Genomic DNA, 18,186 nt, shown 5'->3' on the forward strand with positions numbered 1-18,186 from the left:
CCCCTTCCACTTCCAAGGCTCTTCGGCGCTGCTGCCTGGATCTCTGCAACTTCCCCTCCGATCCTGAAACCACATTAGAGACTCCAGGCCAGAGAGCTGCAGGGCTGGAAGGCTGAGTCTCCCAGACTGCAGACACTGGGTCCAGAGACCAGAGGTCCCTCAGAATCAGCCACTGCCAAAGAGTCAGAGGACTCTTCTCAGGTTTGGGGAGGGAGTCCTACTGGGACTCTCAGAGGTGTTTAAGGCCAACCCTGAGTTATAAATGGGGTTGCCAAGAGGCTGAGAGGGGGGTTGGGGGCTACCTAGGCAAGCACTGTTCTTCTAAGAATCTGGAAAAGGGAAGGTTCTGGGACTGCCAGGCGGAGGTTGGAGCTGTTGGGGCTGCTGCACCAGAATGATGCTCCAAACCCCCTCTGAAGCTGGCTTTGGGGAGTCTCTGAAGTCCTGATCCGGCCATGCATGCTCTTCTATGAGGCTGAGGGCTCAAGGCTGGACTCACAGGTGCATCCTGGGCACAGAGGGACTTCCTGTCTGAAGGGTCTTCCACCTGGTGCTGGATTCCACCTGCTTCCATAAGGCCTCCTCCCTGAGCGAGGCACTTTAGCTCTGGGTACTCTAGCAGTTGGTCCCAGAGCGATGCACTGGGCAGGACAGAGCTGAGAACCTTCAGCTCAGGCAGGATGGCCAGAGTGGCCAGAGTGGCAGGGCTAGACTGAGCCCTACTGCCAGAGGGACCCTGCTTCCCCATCAGGGTGGCAGCCCCCAGAGTCCTGGGCTCTGCTAATCTCTACTTCAGAGTGGGCAGGCTAGCAGGCTGGCTCAATGCCCAAGCCTGAAAGCCTTGAAAAAGTGCCTTATGCCCCCTTCTGCTCACAAATCGGCTCCTGATTGGGGTCGGGTCTATACCAAGAGTGAGAAGCAGAAAACACGTTTGAAGCCATACACACACACACACACACACACACACACACACACATACACTCCAGGGAGAGATTTGCCTGCACTTGGTCTGTTTCTCCATTGGCCAGGGGCATTGAGAGTGCCTCCGAAGCTGGTGCGATGCTTGAAGAGGCAAGAGAAGAAAGTCAAAGTCAGGCAAACACGGGAGTCCTCTAAATAAACACCATTTCCGTGCTTTTAATAAGCAAAATAGGAAACCATTTTAATAACCAAAAAACAGAAACCAGTCTGAATAAAACTACAATAGACTAGGTTTTAATATTTTCATATCATAAGCAGGGTTTGAAATTGATCCCTTATTTTACATGAAATAAAAACAATTTCAGTTGCGGCAAATTTGATTTCAACACAGTTGAATCTGTAAAAACCGAAGCTCGTTTCTGATGCAGGACGAATATCCACAATATTTAAAACTGCAAGCACCATGCGGTTCATACAATCTTGTTATTACTGTTAATTTATCAACTAATACAAACTCAAAAATGCATCTGGCCAGCAGCGCCAGCAATTTCAAATGGGAACTAAAAAATACACTTTCGTTTTGGTATTTTTGTCAGTGCAACTTAAATCCTTTTACTGACCTGCAGGAAAAAATGTAATAATAAAGAAAAACACCCAGATCTTCCCTATAACTACTATACAACTGAAGGGGGTGGGGGAAACACCACCAATAACTCTCCTGATAGCTCAAAAGCAGGGAAAGAAACACACATTATGTGTGAAAGTTGCAAAATTACTTGCCAGTGTTTGGGTTTCCAGTACTTTCTGAGTGTGGACGTTGGTTTAACACAAGTTCAGGTCACCATTGGGCAGTGTCCAGCTGGTGAAGCCAGTCTCCCTAGGGGCACTGCGGCTCCAGCAATTAGTAGCGGCCTGGAGGGTTGTGAAGGGACCCCAGGGTGATTCTGATTGCAATTAAAAAAGCAAACACGATGTTTTCCTTTCCTTCATGTTAGGGGTGTCCCTTTAGCCATAAAATACAAAGTGGAAGCACAGACCCTGCACTTGGAGCCGTTGGGGTTTGAAACTCTGCAGCTGCCCTGTCCTGGTCCTGGGGTTCTGGGACCCCAGTCCTCTTTCTCTCAAAACCAACAAAATGGAAAACTAAAGCGGAAGGGAAAAGAGGACCCACTGCGGGCAGGGGAGCGGAGAAAACAAGCAACTTTCAAAAGTGCCCAAGACAGAGTTGTTTTCTGATGCACAAATGCCCACAACTTTTTTTTTTTACTTACAAAAAAAATGCCATAATAATAAACCCAAACAAAGACGACACTCAGTTTGCTGCCACGTTCTCTAAGCGGTTTGGCAGGCGGGTATTTACAAGCCGACAGCCGGGACTGACACCCGGCAAGCAGCCACCGGAGTTTCCAAACTGCGTTCCCTTCTCACTCAAAGAAACAAGGGGTTATGATCCATGATCAACAACATGCTAAAGTTAAACAAGAAAATGGTACAAAATAGAAATTATTACCATACATGTCCAGCATGCAGGATTAATATTTTTAATGCAGATTTTCGTATTTTTCTATATAATCGAGCAGGCAATAAAACTGATGATCTTTGCGCGCAGAATGTTCTAACTGAGGCCCGCGTCCAGGGGCTGAGAGCCAGTGTTCTCCGGACCCTGGGCAGACAGGTCCGTCTGTCTTTCCTTCCTCGCCTCGCGCCTGCCAGGAAGCCAGGGTCCCTCTCTCCTCGCTGCTCTCTTCCTGGCCGTGAGGTAGCGGCCGGCTTAGCGCACAAAGTTCAGAAAGCCACGAGTCTCCTGACGGCCCATGGCGACTCCTCAGGACTATGCCTCGTCGCCCTGCAGCCTGAAGAAAAGTTGCTCCGGGACTCCCCACCCCCTCGTCTCTCTGGCTCTGCTCCAGTCTAGGAGGCTGCGCTGGCGCGCGCCGTTCTAGCCTTGGCCAAGGTCCCCTGCCTGCCCGCGAGCCCTCCCGTCGCCCGCGTCCCGCGCGCCCTTCCTCCCTCTCCCTCAAGTCAAACAGGTCAAGGCTGGGGCTGTGTCAGGGACAGGGTCCAGGGGAGTCTGGGGCTGGGAACTGGGGACGGGGAGTCCGGGCCAGGGCAAGGGCAGGGGCCGGGATGGCCACGACTCACAGAAAGAACTCGGGAGAGGAGGGGCTGTCGCTGGTGGAGCCCGCCTCCCTGAAGCCGGAGTTGGCGAGTTTCTCGCACTTGACCTTGTAGGCGTCTCTTTCGCGGGCCAGCCGGGACACCTCCTGCTTAAGCTGCTCCACCTGCTGAATGAGCTGCGTCTTCTCATTCTCCAGGTGGTGTTTCTGCTGGACGCGTTTATACCTGCACGACTGGGCGTAGCCCCGGTTCTTCAGGGTCCGCCGCTTCTGTTTCAGGCGGATCACCTCGTCCTTGGTGAAGCCCCGCAGGTGGCGGTTCAGCTCGCGCACGGACATGGACACGAGCTGGTCGTCGGAGAAGCGGTCCTCCACGCTGCCGCTACCACCAGACGCCGTCGCTGCGGCTGCCGCGTGCGGCCCAGGCCCGGGGTGGCTGGTGGGCAGCTGCTGCGTGGGGCTAGCAGCATTGGACGGCGGCGGCGACGCTTGGTGATGGTGGTGATGGTGCTGGTGAGCGTGTGGGCCCAGCTCTTCGTGGGTCACGCCGGCGCCCGGGTACCCGTGATGTGGGTGTGGGTGGTGGTGATGATGGTGGTGGTGCGCACCGCGGAAGCCGTCGAAACTCTGCAAGGGCTGTGGCACAGGGTGCGAGCCGATGAGCGCCTCCACCGCGTCCTCGGGCGTCAGGTTGAGCGCCTCCGGGTTCATCTGCTGGTAGGTGCTCGCCATCCAGTACAGGTCCTCCAGGTGGGTCTTCTGTTCGGTCGGGCTGAAGCTGGGCGACGAGGGCACCGAGCTGCAGGGCGTGCTGAGCGGGGTGGACGACACCGAGCCAGCGGGCTGCAGGCGCGTGCAGGGCCGGCCCGGGCGCTCCGCGCGCCCCAGAGGCTCCTTCTTTACATCGAACTTGAGCAGGTCGAAGTCGTTAACATACTCCATGGCCAGCGGGCTGGTGGGCAGCTCGGGCCCCATGCTCAGCTCCGCGGCCATCGCTGACGCGAGGCGCAGCAGCCGCCGGGAAACTTTGCAGCCGGCCGGGGCGCGCCGAGCCGAGAGCTGGGGCGAAGAGCGGCGAGCCCGGGAGGCGGTGAGCCGAGGGCGCAGCGGGCCGGGGCCGCCGGCCAAGCCTTTGTCTGGAGACGCGGTGGCGCGCCGAAGAGTCCCGAAGCTGCCTGCGCCACCCCAGAGCTCGGGACTATGGCAAAGCCGGAGCCTGGGCGAGCGGGGAGGGGTAGAGAAGAGAGCGGGGCGCGCAGCTGTGCGAAGGGGAGGCGCGGGGCAAGCGACTGCCGCTCGCTCCCGAGCTCCCTCGGTCTTGGGTTCTCAATTGCAGCCGCTCACAGCCCGGCGGTGCAGCTGTGCTGAATCTGGCGCCGCCGTTGCCTTTTATCGCCTTCTGATGTCACTGGAGAGCGGGGGCCCAGGCGGCCCCGCGCGCTGGCCAATAGCTGCACGGCCCCCGCAGCCCCACGGCGCAGGGCGGGGCGCGCCTGACAGCTCCTCCGCCCCCCGCGTCAGCTGACTGGAGGCCTGAGCCGCGGGGAGGAGGCTGAGCAGAGGGCTGGAGCCAAGTAGGACCGTGGCCCAGGGCCCAGCCCCCCACACCCTCAAAGTCCCGGCCCCCGCCCTCTCGCTTTTGGTGCGCATTCCCCCTCTAGGCCAAGCAGCCGCGTCCTCCACTTCGCCCCGTTCCCGTCCCCAGTTCCTCCCTTTTTCCCCTTTGGTTTCCACACCCCCTGTCTGTGTCACCCCCAAGGAGGCTCAGAACAAGCGCCGGGACAACACCTCTCGGGTCCTTTGTTCCCAAGCGCCCCCGCCCAGTGGGGGACGCTCCGTGTGCTGCGCGGCTGTGGTCCGTGTGTGTGCCGTGTGTTTCTGCAGGGCTGCACACATTTGTGTGTTGAGGGGTGAGTTGGGTTTCCAAGAGTTGAGCTCAAATCCAACTCTTAGCCTCAAGGGACCCTCCTCCAGTCAACCAAGGGCCACTCTCCCCTCCTACGGGGTGCGCTGGCCTAACCCTGAGATAGGACTCCACTGGCCTCACCGCTCACTGCGCCCAACCCTCCCACAAATGACACAAAATGAAGGGAGCGGGGAAAGAATCGGACAAACAGCGCGGAAAATCTTTCCCCAGCCAGATGCACGGAACCCTGAGCTTCCCGAGGCATGGGGCTCAGACCAGACCAGACCAGGACGATGCTCCGGGTGGCTCTTGGCTGCTGGGGAACCAGCCTGTTTTTGTTTGAACGTTTTGTAACGATTAAGCAGATCCCCGGCGTCAGCCGGCGACCGAGAGGCTCAAACAGGCATAAAGTGCGACCCCAAGTGGCCACTGTGCGCAAAGGCGCACCGAACCGCCTGGCCCGCAGCCGGAAAGCTTGGACGACGTCTGGGACCCAGCTGAGTCCTCCTAAGCTGCCCGACCCAAACCAGCCCAGAAAGTAGGCTGAGTGTGCACCGGAGCCCAGGACGGTTTCCCCTAGAGTTACGCAAAGGTCGTCGAATCCGGACTTTGGACTCAGCCGCGAGTTCCCCGCCGATCATCCCCCGTGAATCTCTGCTCCCAGCTCTAGGGATGGGTGGGCGCAGGGGCGGATGCCGATGGGCCGTTCCTAACGCGGGAAGGTCCTAAGCCGAGTTAAGCCTGTGGCGGAAAGCGTAAACGCTGCAGCGAGGGGGTCCAGGGTTGTCCGAAGACAACTCCCGGAGCTCAGACGGGAAGCCGGGAGCATACCGCACTACGCATACACACAGGTCTCGGGCACCGTGCACCCTCCCTATCCGGGTCCAGGATGGCCTGAAATCAGAGGCTCTTCCCGAGACCCCAGCCCGGGCTAGGAAACCGGATAAATCTTAAATTCGCTGTACCGGGAGACCCGACCCGCCTCCCGCGTCGCCTTCTGCGCTTCAGCGTTGAGTGCGCACAGCGAAAGGCAGGAGCAGCGCGCACTGGGTGAGTGTGTCCGAGCTACTGCTTGTGCAGGACCAGCACGACGCCGCGCTTAAGTGTCGTCAGGTGGGCCTCACCAATGTGGATGCAAGCAGATTTTTTTTTAGCGTTAGAAGATAAAATATTTACCTTCAATTAATCTGAAAACTATTATCTTGCGCCCTCAGTGAGGCGGAGGTGGGATGTGGTCTTAGACCGCCTGTTTTAAATAAAATGAATATCTTTTAACTAAGACTTGAACTGAAAGGTTGGGTTCGGCAAGGGCAACTGTAAAAGCTGTAAGAGACTGACTTCAGCCCTCTGCGAGAGTGCGCTCTCCGCTCTCCGCAGAAATGGTTAGGCTGGGTCTGGGCCAAGCCGCTGCCCCGCCCTGCCCGAAGGTGGGCACTCGGGACAAGCACCTTCCCAGTCCCCGTCGCGTTTGCACGCAGTGACAGCACACTCGGACCCGCGGCTCCGTGGGGGGACTTTTCGAGGCCATCCTGGGTTGGCCGTCTTGGTCTGTGCAGAGGATGGCTCCGTCTCCAGGCGCCCGGGCGGATAAACGCACTGGGCTCTCTCTGTGCCACCGAACTCCAGCCTGGAGCGCCCTTCCCGGCTGCGAGAGACCCGCGGCTAGGAGAGCGCGCCTGATGCCGTGGACTTGTGTGTACGCGCCGCGGAGGCAGAGCCAGTCTGTGTTCGCGCCGTGTCCCTGGGTCGCCCTGATCCTCGCTGTCGAGGAATGAAGCCCGCGTCTCAGAGTGCGGCCATCCTCTGCCCCAGCTCCGCAGTTGCGAACGTTCTGCTTTCTGCGGGCGTCCTGCGCCGTCTCAGGGCTGGTCTAGAACTCGGGCTTTGTCTGGGCAGGAGCCTTCTCTTTGTCCCTGTGCCTGTCTCCGTTGCAGTCAGTCCTATACCCTGGGCTCTGACTGAGGTATCTCAGTCCATCCCTAGGTCCACCTCCCCTCCCCAAATCTGTTTCCTGGTCGCTCTCCCAGACCCTCCTCTCCCACCCCACCCCCAAACACCTCCACCAAAAACTGTTGGAAATGGGTGACAAAGACAGCAATTTGCTCCGGAGTGAAGGTTGCTGCAGGGCCCTGGATCTCAAGTCACTGCCTTGCCTCCCTCACCGGGGCTCCTGCTGCGCTCTGCCGCTGGGTCCCGTGGCGCACCCCAAACCTTAAGGCCACCTCCCGACACCATGGTCAACCACCTCCCGGTGCCTAGGGTCTAAGGGGATCAGAGTGCTTGGCTCCCCATCGGAGGGTATACAGCTGTACCCAGAGACTACACCCCATCCCTAAAAGACAAGCGGGGTGGGGTGGGGTGCAGGGAAGTAGGGAAGAAAAGAGAAGGGATGGTGGGAGAAGTGGAGAGTCTGGAGGATACGCCCAGTGCAGGCCGGGAGACACAGGAGGGGTGCACGCACTCCCAAACCCCCTTAGAAGGGAAGCCGAGGAGGATTCGTAGTAGCCAGAGCCCTCTAGGGAAGATTTTGTTATCTCTAGTCCTCAAAACTCCAATGTGACGTTTTGACCCTAAAGGGAGCCCCTCTCCAGGTTGGGCCAGCTACCAGGCGTCCTGGGCGCACCACCTTGGCATTCTTGAGCTACTGCTGGTGACGAGGAGGCTCTGCGGGGTCAGAGTCCCCACGGGGGCTCCAGACACTAGGGTGGGGGTAGACAGAGAAGTTATTCCTACACGGGGCAAAGGACCCGCTGCCAGCTGGTTCCAGGTTTGCGCCCCTCCGCCGGCCCTTGCAAAGCCAACTAGCTAACTAACCCCAGAGACCCCCCTCCCACCACTTGTGCTTGCACTCCCCCCTCCGCCCCGTACCCCACTTGTGCTTGCACTCCCCCCTCCGCCCCATACCCCACTTGTGCTTGGACTCCCCCCATACCCCACTTGTGCTTGCACTCCCCACCCCACCCCACCCCCCTCCACCCCCCACCCCCGTACCCCACTTGTGCTTGCACTCCCGGGCAACTCCAGACCAGCACTGCGCTCCCGCAGGCGGTTCAGCCCTGAGGTGCCCCGTATATCGTCCTTTCCTGAGGGCGGCAGGTGTTTGGTGTGGGAGTGGGCGTCTGCGTGCGTGGGTGTGGTGGGAGAGATGTGGAAGGGGTGTGTGTGAGGAGAGGACACAGGGCACAGGGAAAGCTTTGAATCACAGAACCCACAACTCCAGGGCCTCAGCACCTGATGGGTTGCAAGGTTGGACTATCCGGCTGGCCAAGGGTTCCAGGGTGTTCAACCAGAGAAGAGCCTGAGTCAGGGGTCCCCCGGGAACCCACCTACTGCCTTAGCACCACCCAGATGTGGGATCCCCTGTCATCTCCACAGAGCCTGGAGGTCTCTGCCTCTTTTCCTCAGGCCCAGTGGGGGTGGGGTGATTCTGTTGCTCCCACTACATCTGAGCGTCCCAAGGTCTGTGGTCTGCAAGAAGTGGCAGGATATTTTTCTCTTTTCCTCTTCCTCTTCCTCTTTCCCAAAGGCAGCTGTCACTTCCACTGCTCCCTGCCCCACACAATGGCCATTAGAGTCAGCCCAGTGCTTCAAAAGGGTATTCTTGGGCTCCTGCATGCAGTAGGGAGCCAGAGTTACCTGACTGCAGAACCCTTTTCGGGGCTCGCTCCCCAGGGATCAGGGACCTCCTGCTCACAGGTACATACACACAGATATCCTTGGAGTGGGAATCTATTACTGCAACCATTTCACCTGCCTCTTTTTACTTTGTTCTAATGTGAAGACTAGACATTTTTAAATTACATACATTGGCTTACATTCTATTCCTATTGGATAGTGCTGTGTTAGACAGCCACTGGGCAGTGCTGCCTCCAATACAGAGGGGACATTTTATAATAATATTCATTCCCATAGGTACAGGGACTAGCAAAGCATTTATCATTCATTTTCCCCTGAATTCTCATGACTCTAATAGGTAGCAACTATTATTATCCTTATTTTATGAAGACAGGTAGGCAGGCAGGTAGGTAAATACAGATGTATAACCATGTCCTGAGAGTTTTATCAATTAATCCAGTTTTTATGTTTGCCCTCTGAGTGAGTAGGACTGTCCCCATCTTACATGGAGAAGGAGGTTCTGAGATGTTAAGTAATCTTTTTAGTTACACAGTGGCCATAAGCTGGAGCTTCTGGCCCCAAGTCCAGTGCTCTGAATACTACGAGGTTTGTGATCTCTATCTGGACAGGGTGGCATTCTGAGCACCCAGGTGTCGGCACAGATCCCCAGCTGCTCTCTGGGTCAGGGTTTCCAACTCTCCACAGACATGGCTGTTCTGTTCAGGTCACGGCTGAGCCTCTGCCAAGTGCCAAGTGTCTGCTGAGGCTCAGGGATAAGGGCAGTGATTAGCGTGCCTTCTTGTCCATGGCAGTCAAACATCCTGGGCTTCCCCTCATTCTCTTTCCTCTTCCCTGACCCTGGGGCTGGAGGGTGAGAGAGAAACCAAGGCAGGAGGCAAGGTGAAGGAGAGAGAATTTGCAGTCCTCTCATTCTATCCTTTACCCTTGACCTCTAATCTCAGCCTTGATCCTTGGTCCTGCCTCTGGCCTGAGTTTGACCTTCAGCCCCCATTCACTCATCTCTTAAATATTGGGGGGTGGGGGGGGAGGCAGCATGAGATGGCTCAATGCTGATGAGAAGGTCACTGCCATTCAAAGCCAGTGAGGGATGACCAGCAGGACTAGCAGAGCTCCCTTCCCACCATTACCTCCCCAGGACCCCAGGGCCAGTGTTCAAGACTCTGAAACCCCATCACTGTTCCCCAGGACTGAGGCCCTCACCTCCCATCACCGGTCAATCCCTCAACCTCAGTCTCTCCATCCACTGCCTTCACCCTCACCCAAGCCACCCCCATATTTCCTTAGATAACTACAGGGGCCTTGGCTGGGCCTCTTCTCATCTCCATAGGGCAATGGAGCCAGTGTTCATGTCATATGAACTTGATCATTCTACCTTTACCCCCCCTCCCTGGCTTAACTACAAATTCCTTGGATACTTGGACAAAGAGCCAAACTCCTTAGCAAGGCTTTCAGGTCCTGAATGATCTGCTCCTGCCAACCTACCCACCTCATCTTTCACTGCATCCCCCTCCCACTGCTCCACACACACTGCCCTCTGTAAGTTCTTCCACAGCCCATGCTGTGTTCTTCCCCAAGGCTTTGCACATACCATCCCCTCTGCCTAGAATCAGTCAGTCTCTTGGTCTCAAGGACTTAGAGGAGGTTGTCTGTGGCTCTTCCCAGGCCTCAGAGGGACTGGGATGCACCAGGAAATGGAGGTGGAGAGAAGAGCGCCAGGTCCTGGGAAATCACACACCCTGGAATCACATGGCAGGGTTTGCACGGATATCTGTCTCCTCTCCAAGTTGGATCCAGGTAGACCTCACATTTCAGAGAGGCCATATGAGATGACACAGGGAAGGTCAAGGAAATGCTTTGGTCAGCTGGTCCAAATGTTTTCCACTTGAGAAAATGTATTACAAATACAAATTCCTGAGCCACAATCTGACGTGTTAGAGCCCAGGAATTTGCATTTTAATAAGTTCCCTAGGTAATTCTGACGTTTGAGGTCCAAGAAACACACTTTGAGAAACTAGATGGAACGTGACTGGGAGCTCCTAGAGCAATGGTTCTCAACCTTCCTAATGCCGCGACCCTTTAAAACAGTTCCTCATGTTGTGGTGACCCCCAACCATAAAATTATTTTCATTGCTACTTCATAACTGTAATTTTGCTGTTATGAATTACAATGTAAATATCTGATATGCAGGATGTATTTTCATTGTTACAAATTGAGCATAATTAAAGCATAGTGATTAATCACAAAAACAATATGTAATTATATATGTGTTTTCCGATGGTTTTAGGTGACCCCTGTGAAAGGGTCGTTCGACCCCCAAAGGGGTCTCGACCCACAGGTTGAGAAACGCTGTCCTAGAGGAAAACAGTGTGATGGAATTGTCTCTGTGTCCCCAGTGCCAAGCAATGCCCACACCAGGAGGAACTCAATTACAGTGGTGGAAGAATGAATGAGTGAATGAAGTTAATAACTAGGAAACAGTGATGCTTCCTTGCAGCATGATATCTTAGAACCCTCAGGCCTTTCCTGCATGCCCTCCAGCTCTCTCCTTCCCCTTAGTTAGCAATTGTTCCCAAACCTCTCCATCCTCCTCAGACCAAAGATCAGCTCAGAGTAAATCAGGACTGGGTGATCCCATCCCACTGGCCTCCTGTCTTTCCTTCTCCTCTCTGGATGCTCTTCAGGGCCCTAGGGCTCCAGCTTCCTGCCACATGCTCCTCACAGCTAGGGGAGTAAGCTTCTGAGTACAGGGGAAGTGGGTGGCACCGTCCCACTGCTGGGACCGGCTGCCTGGGGCTGATGGAGGGGATAATGCAGTTTGGCTGTGCCCGGAGCCCAGGTTCATTTCAGCCAGGAGCTGCTGTGGTCACTCAATCTCTTTCTTCCCTTTCTTCTTTTAAAAATGAATTATACAAGCCTACTTTATCATTGTAAAAAAATGCAACAATGTAGTTTTAACATCTATGTCTAGAGCTACAGCTTGCTTTTTATTTTTACTCAGCAAGTTCTGTGTCAATACATCCAACTCTGCTTCTTTCTTTTTAACTAATGCATGGCAATTCATCCAGTGGATGCGCTGTAGTTTTTTACTCTGTCTTGTATTTATGGACATTTAAGCCATTCCCAATCTTTCACTATTGCAAACAATGCTGCAACGAATAGCTTTGTACATGCTCTTTTTTGCATGTGTGCAAGTATTTCTCTGGAATAGACAGAAAGAAATGGAATCCCTGGATTGAAAGATGAACACATTTGTAATGTTAATACTGTCAAATGAGCATCTAAGAAGATTGTCTCTATTTAATTTCCCATCCGAAATATATGAAGGTGACCTACAGCCACACAATGGATTTTATCAGGTAACTCATTTGTGCATCTATTTATGTCCACTCTATGGCCAGTACTGGGCGAGAAGGGCACAGGGATGGGCATGGCTTCTGTCCTCCCCTCCAGGGAACTACAAACTTTCCCACTGCCACTGGAGAGGCGGTGTGAGGATGATGCATCCACCTTGCTGGCAGGTCCCCAGCAAGTGAACCCTTGGTTCTATGGGGGGAGGCGGGGAGGAGGAGTTGGCTGATAAGGCTGACGAGCAGAGGTGACACTTAACTAAGGCTTTGAAGGCTGAGCAGAAGTTTGTCAAACAGAGAAGTGTAGGAAGACCCAGCTGTAAGCCCAGCCCAGACAAAGGCACAAAGCAGAGGCACCATCTCAGGCTCTTGGGGAGCTATTTCAGAGAGGCTGGCCATAGAGCGCAGGCTTCAGCAGAAGCCAACACTTGAAAGGCTTCGAATGCCGTGCCAAAGAATGGGACTCTTGTCTTGAGAACTAGATCATCTCCACATGGTATCTTTTTTGGTTCACTGTCAAGCACATAGTAGATGCTCAATAAATATCTGTGCGCATCAAAAGGAGCATCCCAAAGGCCTTTATGCAACATGCTTAATTCTCTTCTGCTTCTCAGGGAGACAAGGTACACTCAGCATCAGGGACTGTGAGCCTGGCTCCATGCTGGACGCTGGAAATACGGCACAGACAAGCCAGGCTGAGGAATCCGGTCCCGGGTCTCAGCCCCATCCCGGCCTTGTGCCAGGTCCCTTTCACCTCTGCCTGTTAGAGATTGCTTTTGGTTTCTGTGTTGACAACCCCTGTTTCTGTGTTTGGAGCGGCTGTTCAGTGCCATTTCCTGATTTAATATCAGAGCAGCACGGAGCAAGGATGCACAGTTAGCAGTTTTTGCTCCAAGTATTTTTCAAGTTCCCTTTTGATGTAAGGGTTGGGTTTGCAGCTTCCCCGATCTTGCCGAGCTGGGAGGGAGAGATGGGGGTGGGGGGAAAGCGGAGGTGGGAGGACAGGAGGAGAGGACCCAACGAAGATTCATCCAGCCAGCTGAGCTGAGACTCCAAGTTCCTTTTTAGAAAGGGGATGGTGGAGAGATGGGGGTGGGGGGCAGGCTACAGGGTCTGCCCGCAGGTGTGGCCTCTATGAAGCTCTTCTGTGTGGGTGTAAAGATTACACATCTTTGCGTATATGTCTCTGTCATAAAAACAAAGGACTAAAAAGCTTAAGTAACCTAATGCGAAGCAATTCGAAATACCATAAAATGAAAACAAAATTGGTTCAAAGAAAAATTTAAGATAGCTGCAGATCCCAGTGGCACTCAGGTATTTTGACTGAGCATCTACTATACACGAGGCCGTCTGCAGAGCTAAGTGCTGGGAACAAACCGAGAGGCTCATCTTCTTGTGTTGGAAACAGACTTTTTCACTACACTGTGGCCAATGCAGTGACGGAGGCATGCCCGGGGCTGCGCACGCACGTACACACATGCACGGGGGCACACACACTTGAAGACAGGACGTGGGGAGAGACCGTAGTCTTGCAGGCCTTGACCTCCCACCTACAGGCCCCCCTGTGACTACTGCTGGGTCTCATTTAGACCTCCACTGCCACAACTCTGGGACTCTTCCCTCTGTGTCACTTTGGGTCTTCTGAGAAGCAAATGCCAGAACAAGGTTAAGCACGCAAGAGGTTTACTGGGGAAACACCGTGAAGGATCAAGGAGGAGGGAGCAGGAGGAGGCAAGGAGAGCCTTCAGACCACAGTGCAGGCCTGATGCCTCTGAGAGGAGAGGGAGGAAGAAGGGGATGGGACTGAGACTCAGACGACAGCGCTGTCCCAGGAAAGTTTTGGTCACCTGTTGGGAGCCCCGAATTTTGGAGGAATGGGCCTGCACTAGCACCACCCTCCCACCCCCGAGATCAGTCATGACTGGGCTTAAGGATGAATTTCCAGGGCCACCACGCCCTCCTTCTCCCGCCCAGTCATGGCACACTTCCCCATGTAGCGAAATTAACAGCAGCAAGCACCTCACCGAGCATTCTCTACATGTGAGGGACTGAGCCTCGTTTAGCTTACATCAGCTCACTGAGTCCTCCAAGATAACCTTGCCAGATAGGAGGCATTATCATCACCCGTGTTCTATAGACAGGGAGGCTGAGGCTCAAATGATTTAAGTCACTTGCCAGGGGCCCCAGCTAGCAGATGACAGACGGCATTGAAGCCTGTTTGACTCCAATCACTGCACTAGACTGCTTTGGAATGGCTAAGTGGGAGCCTCATTTCTCTCTTTGCACCCATCTCTCTTGCTGCTGATCCCTATGATTGACAGCACAAACTTCAAGAAGACCCCTCAGGCCTCATCGGGGCTGATGCCAGCCCATTCCAGGCTGACTGTGGGGCACCAAGAGCCTGCCAGTCAGGTCCAAACAGAAAGCCCACCTGAAGTAGGCAGTCTCCAGCAGCCAACATCTGTCCTTTTCTCAGGCATCACCTCCTCCGGGAAGCCCCCCTGGCTGATCCATGTTTCCATAGCACCTTATTCTGACCTTCACCAATGCGTTTATCACACTGTGCCCAGAAGTATCTGTTACATCTGTTTCCACCACTAGACTGGGCCTCCAGGCCCAAAACTAGATCTGAGTCACGTTGGAGTCCCTAGCACCCAACATATGGCGCCTGGCTCTGAAGAGGTGGCAATACATAGGAGGGATACTTGAACCAATGAAGGCTGGTCCAGGACATCAGGAAGATAGCCTTGGAGAGCCTGGCTCCCTTGTGAAAACAAGAACTTTGGCCTTCAGAAACATAGCCTGCACTCCCCAGCCTGGCCACCAGGGGCCCCAGGCAGTGTTAACACCAGGCTGGGCTGCTTCTTTCTCTGAGCCAATCAGTGCCTCCCTTCCCAGCCCCAGCATCTCCGCTGGGGCCAGGCCCAGGCTTTCCAAGGCCTCAGCATCTGCTCAGCTGTCAGTGGCCCGGTGGGTAGTCCCAGCCAAGGAGGAGAGTTATTTTTATTTATTTCTTCTTAATCATGAACTTAATTTAGCTGCTAATCAGGTTACCATGGTGACTTGCACTGGATTTATAGCAGTTTCCTAAAGTGCCTTTTTCACACTCTTTGGGTAAATGAATAGAATTTGGGTGAAGAGCAAAATGCATAAATATTGGGTGCCCTAGGAAAAGGTCAGATGCTTCAGTTGTGTATTTGCCTTTGACTCTGCCTAATGCACTTAAGAAAGACCCGCACTCTGGGCAGACCCCACGTGCCTCTCTTCTGCCCTCCCTATTACCACCAGTCAAGTCTGAAATTTTTACACTGCTCTCAAGGCCTGTTCCTCTAGCCTCACCTCCCTCACACTCTGCCTTTCCGCTCCCCTGTGCTGTTCCCTGCACGCTTGTGCTCTGTGCCTTTGCCTGCGTTGTGCCTGGGTTACTTTCTCGCTCCTCTTTCCTGGGAGTGACGGTGGCCTGGCTTACTTTGGGATCACACTCCTCCCAATGTGGTATCTGAGAATACCTGGGAATGCTCTCATTGGTCCCACTGCCACCGTGGCAGGGGTGACGACTACTATGCCAGCCAGCCCAGGAGAGCAGGGCAGGGAGGCGGGAGGGAGAGGAAGTGAAGAGCCAGCGTTTTGACAGCTGTCTCTTAGAGTCTGGAGGGCTCACCTAGTGTTCCATCTCTGTGGTTATGGGGGACACAATTCATCTCCCCTCACCCCATGGGCTCGAGGCACTCCTGCCTTAGGCCAACTAGAAGCCCCCACCCTGTGCCTCCCAGAAGGGACAATGTCTCCAGGCTGGAGGCCACAATTTCCAGGTTTCCCCTGAGGACCTTGGGGCCGGCTGCCAATCAGCCCTGGGATCAGCCACAGTCCATTAGCGAATGCCCAGGGCCCAAGGCGCCAACGAAGCCACCAGCATCGGCGCCAGATTCCACTCAGGGAGCCCAAAGCCACCTTCAATTATTGTCTTGGACTTTGTAATCAGACAAACTGGACTCACAGACAGTGGACTGGCTCACTCGACTCAGAAAGTCCCCCAGCCACCAGCCCTGACCCCCTGAGCTTACCATTCACCACTGTGTGAGCCTCCCCAGTCGCAGGAGGAACAGTCTGCCCCACTCTGTAGCCTATGAGGCTATGTGAGCTCATTGAGTGGATGCCCCTCTCCGAGCCTCGCTTCCCTTATCTGGAAGCTGGGCTACAGTCAGGGCAAATGTGCTGGCATCACTTCTAGCCCTTCTGAACTTGAAGTCAGAAGAGCTGGGTTCAAATCCTAGTGCTGCAGCCTTATTTGCTTTAAGATTGAGGCCAAGGGAAGCAAAGGTCGGTTCCCAGAATGCCTTTAGAAGGATGAGGTTAGCAGGTCTAGACTAAAATGGTAACCAAGAAGGGAATGTCTGTGATATGCCAGGCAAACCCTAAAAAGCTACAGTGACTTTGGCAGGCATGTTTGTCCATTTTCGTCCCCTAGGAATTCTTCCCAAAATGAACATGACTCAAGGGTTTGGGGGTGGGTGGGTAGAGGGATGGTCCCCTTTACCTGAGCATGGAAGGACCTGGGGATCTAGACACAATAGCCCAAGGCGTGAGAGATTCTGGAGTTCTAATCCTAGCTTAGTGGAAAATGTATGTGTGATCTTGGTCAAGTCATTCAACATCACTGGGCTTCAGAAGTGTTTTTCTGGGAAGAGCAAACCCCACCCAAAGGAGACTGGGACCTTATGTCCCCAGATTCCTCTCTAGTATGTGAGTTTGTCAAGCTGATTCTGGCACATCTCACAGCAGTAAAAGGCAGAAAGTATGACTTTGTAAAGCTCAAAGAACAAACCCTTTTTGGCCACTGGGGGCTGCCTTACTCCACCCTCACCTTAGTGCAGAACTAACAGGTGCCCACTCCCTGCAGTGATTCAGCAGCATCTGGCACGGAGGAAAGCAGGGGAGCTCCCACTGACTTGGTGTGTGTTACACGGCGCTGTGTTGAAGAACACAGGCTATGGAGTCCAACTACCTGGGTTCAGATACGAGCTGTGCCATCCTTGGGCAAGTTGCCCAACCACTCTGTGTCTCCCTCACATGTGTAATGAGGCTAATAGCACATTTACCTCATAGGATTGTTGGGAAGATTAAGTGAGCTAATCCACACTAAGCACTTAGTGTTGTGTGTTGACGACCAAATACGTTCCCCATAGGTCAGTTCTCAAAGCCGCTATTAGCCCCATCACACAAGGAAACTGAGATGCAGAGAAATGAAATCTCTGATCTGGGCCCAGTGCTTTAAATCAGTGCCTTTGCCATCAGACCTTGCTGTTCGATAAGATCAATGTTCTCAACTGACTTGTTTTGCAAAACAAGTTCTTACAGCAATGGAAATAGAGAAGGGAGTAGGGAGTTCATTAAGAAGGGCAGGGTGAGCCACTGATCAATCCTAACATCGTCAGAGGAGAGGCGATTAGACGTTAGGATGTGATGCAACAAGGTGCGCACACACCCTCCATGAAGGCTTTTGGCTAAAAATCAAAGGTGACTGATCAGGCCTCTGGATCTGACTGCTGGTTTCCAGGAAACACGGGGGACAGAGGGACACGTTAGATGACACCACAAGGAGGCAATCAGCCAGAACATGAAACGGTCTGCAGGATAAATGACCCAGATTCATCAAAAACAAATGGCATTTTAAAAAAGAGAAATGACATTTTAAAATGTGGGGAGAAGGGGGGGCTGTTATTGTAAATTAAAAGAAACTTAAGAGACATATCAACCAACAGCAATGTTTGTGGCCTAATTTGAACAACTTAAATGTAAAAAGGTATTTTTGAGACAATGGGAATGTTTAAACATGAACCAAATATTAGATATTAAAGGAACTGGACTTTTTGGTTAGGTGTGATTATAGTATTATGCTTATGTGTTTTTTTTACCCTCACCTGATGATATGTTTATTGATTTGAGAGAGAGAGCGAGAGCGAGAGCGAGAGAGAGAGAGAGAGAGAGAGAGAGAAAGAGAGAGACAAACATCAATATAAGAGAGAAACATTGACTGGTTGCCTCCACGAGCACCCTAACTGGGGATGGAACCCACAACCTTTTGTTATATGGACCACACTCCAACCAACTGCGCCACTCAGTCAGGGCTATTTTAACATTTTAAAAGTCCTTCTCTATCAGCAGTACCCTCTAAAATATTTATGCATGAAATGAGATTATGTCTGGGATTTATTTTAAATCTCTAGTGAGGGGGTGGAATAAGAAGTGCCCAAAGGT

General features: G+C 53.6%; 1 protein-coding gene across 1 annotated transcript; it reads right to left on the reverse strand.

Moving 5' to 3' along the window:
- Positions 1–1,111: 1,111 nt before the first annotated feature.
- Positions 1,112–4,426, reverse strand: MAFB (MAF bZIP transcription factor B). The gene has a single exon (XM_036322041.1). The coding sequence runs from the start codon at positions 4,029–4,031 to the stop codon at positions 3,060–3,062; it is 972 nt and encodes a 323-aa protein (XP_036177934.1). The 5' UTR covers positions 4,032–4,426; the 3' UTR covers positions 1,112–3,059.
- Between the last annotated feature and the right edge of the window lie 13,760 nt (positions 4,427–18,186).

The sequence above is a fragment of the Myotis myotis genome, unplaced genomic scaffold (genome assembly GCF_014108235.1).
Source record: "Myotis myotis isolate mMyoMyo1 unplaced genomic scaffold, mMyoMyo1.p scaffold_m19_p_9, whole genome shotgun sequence".
Lineage (NCBI taxonomy): Eukaryota > Metazoa > Chordata > Mammalia > Chiroptera > Vespertilionidae > Myotis > Myotis myotis.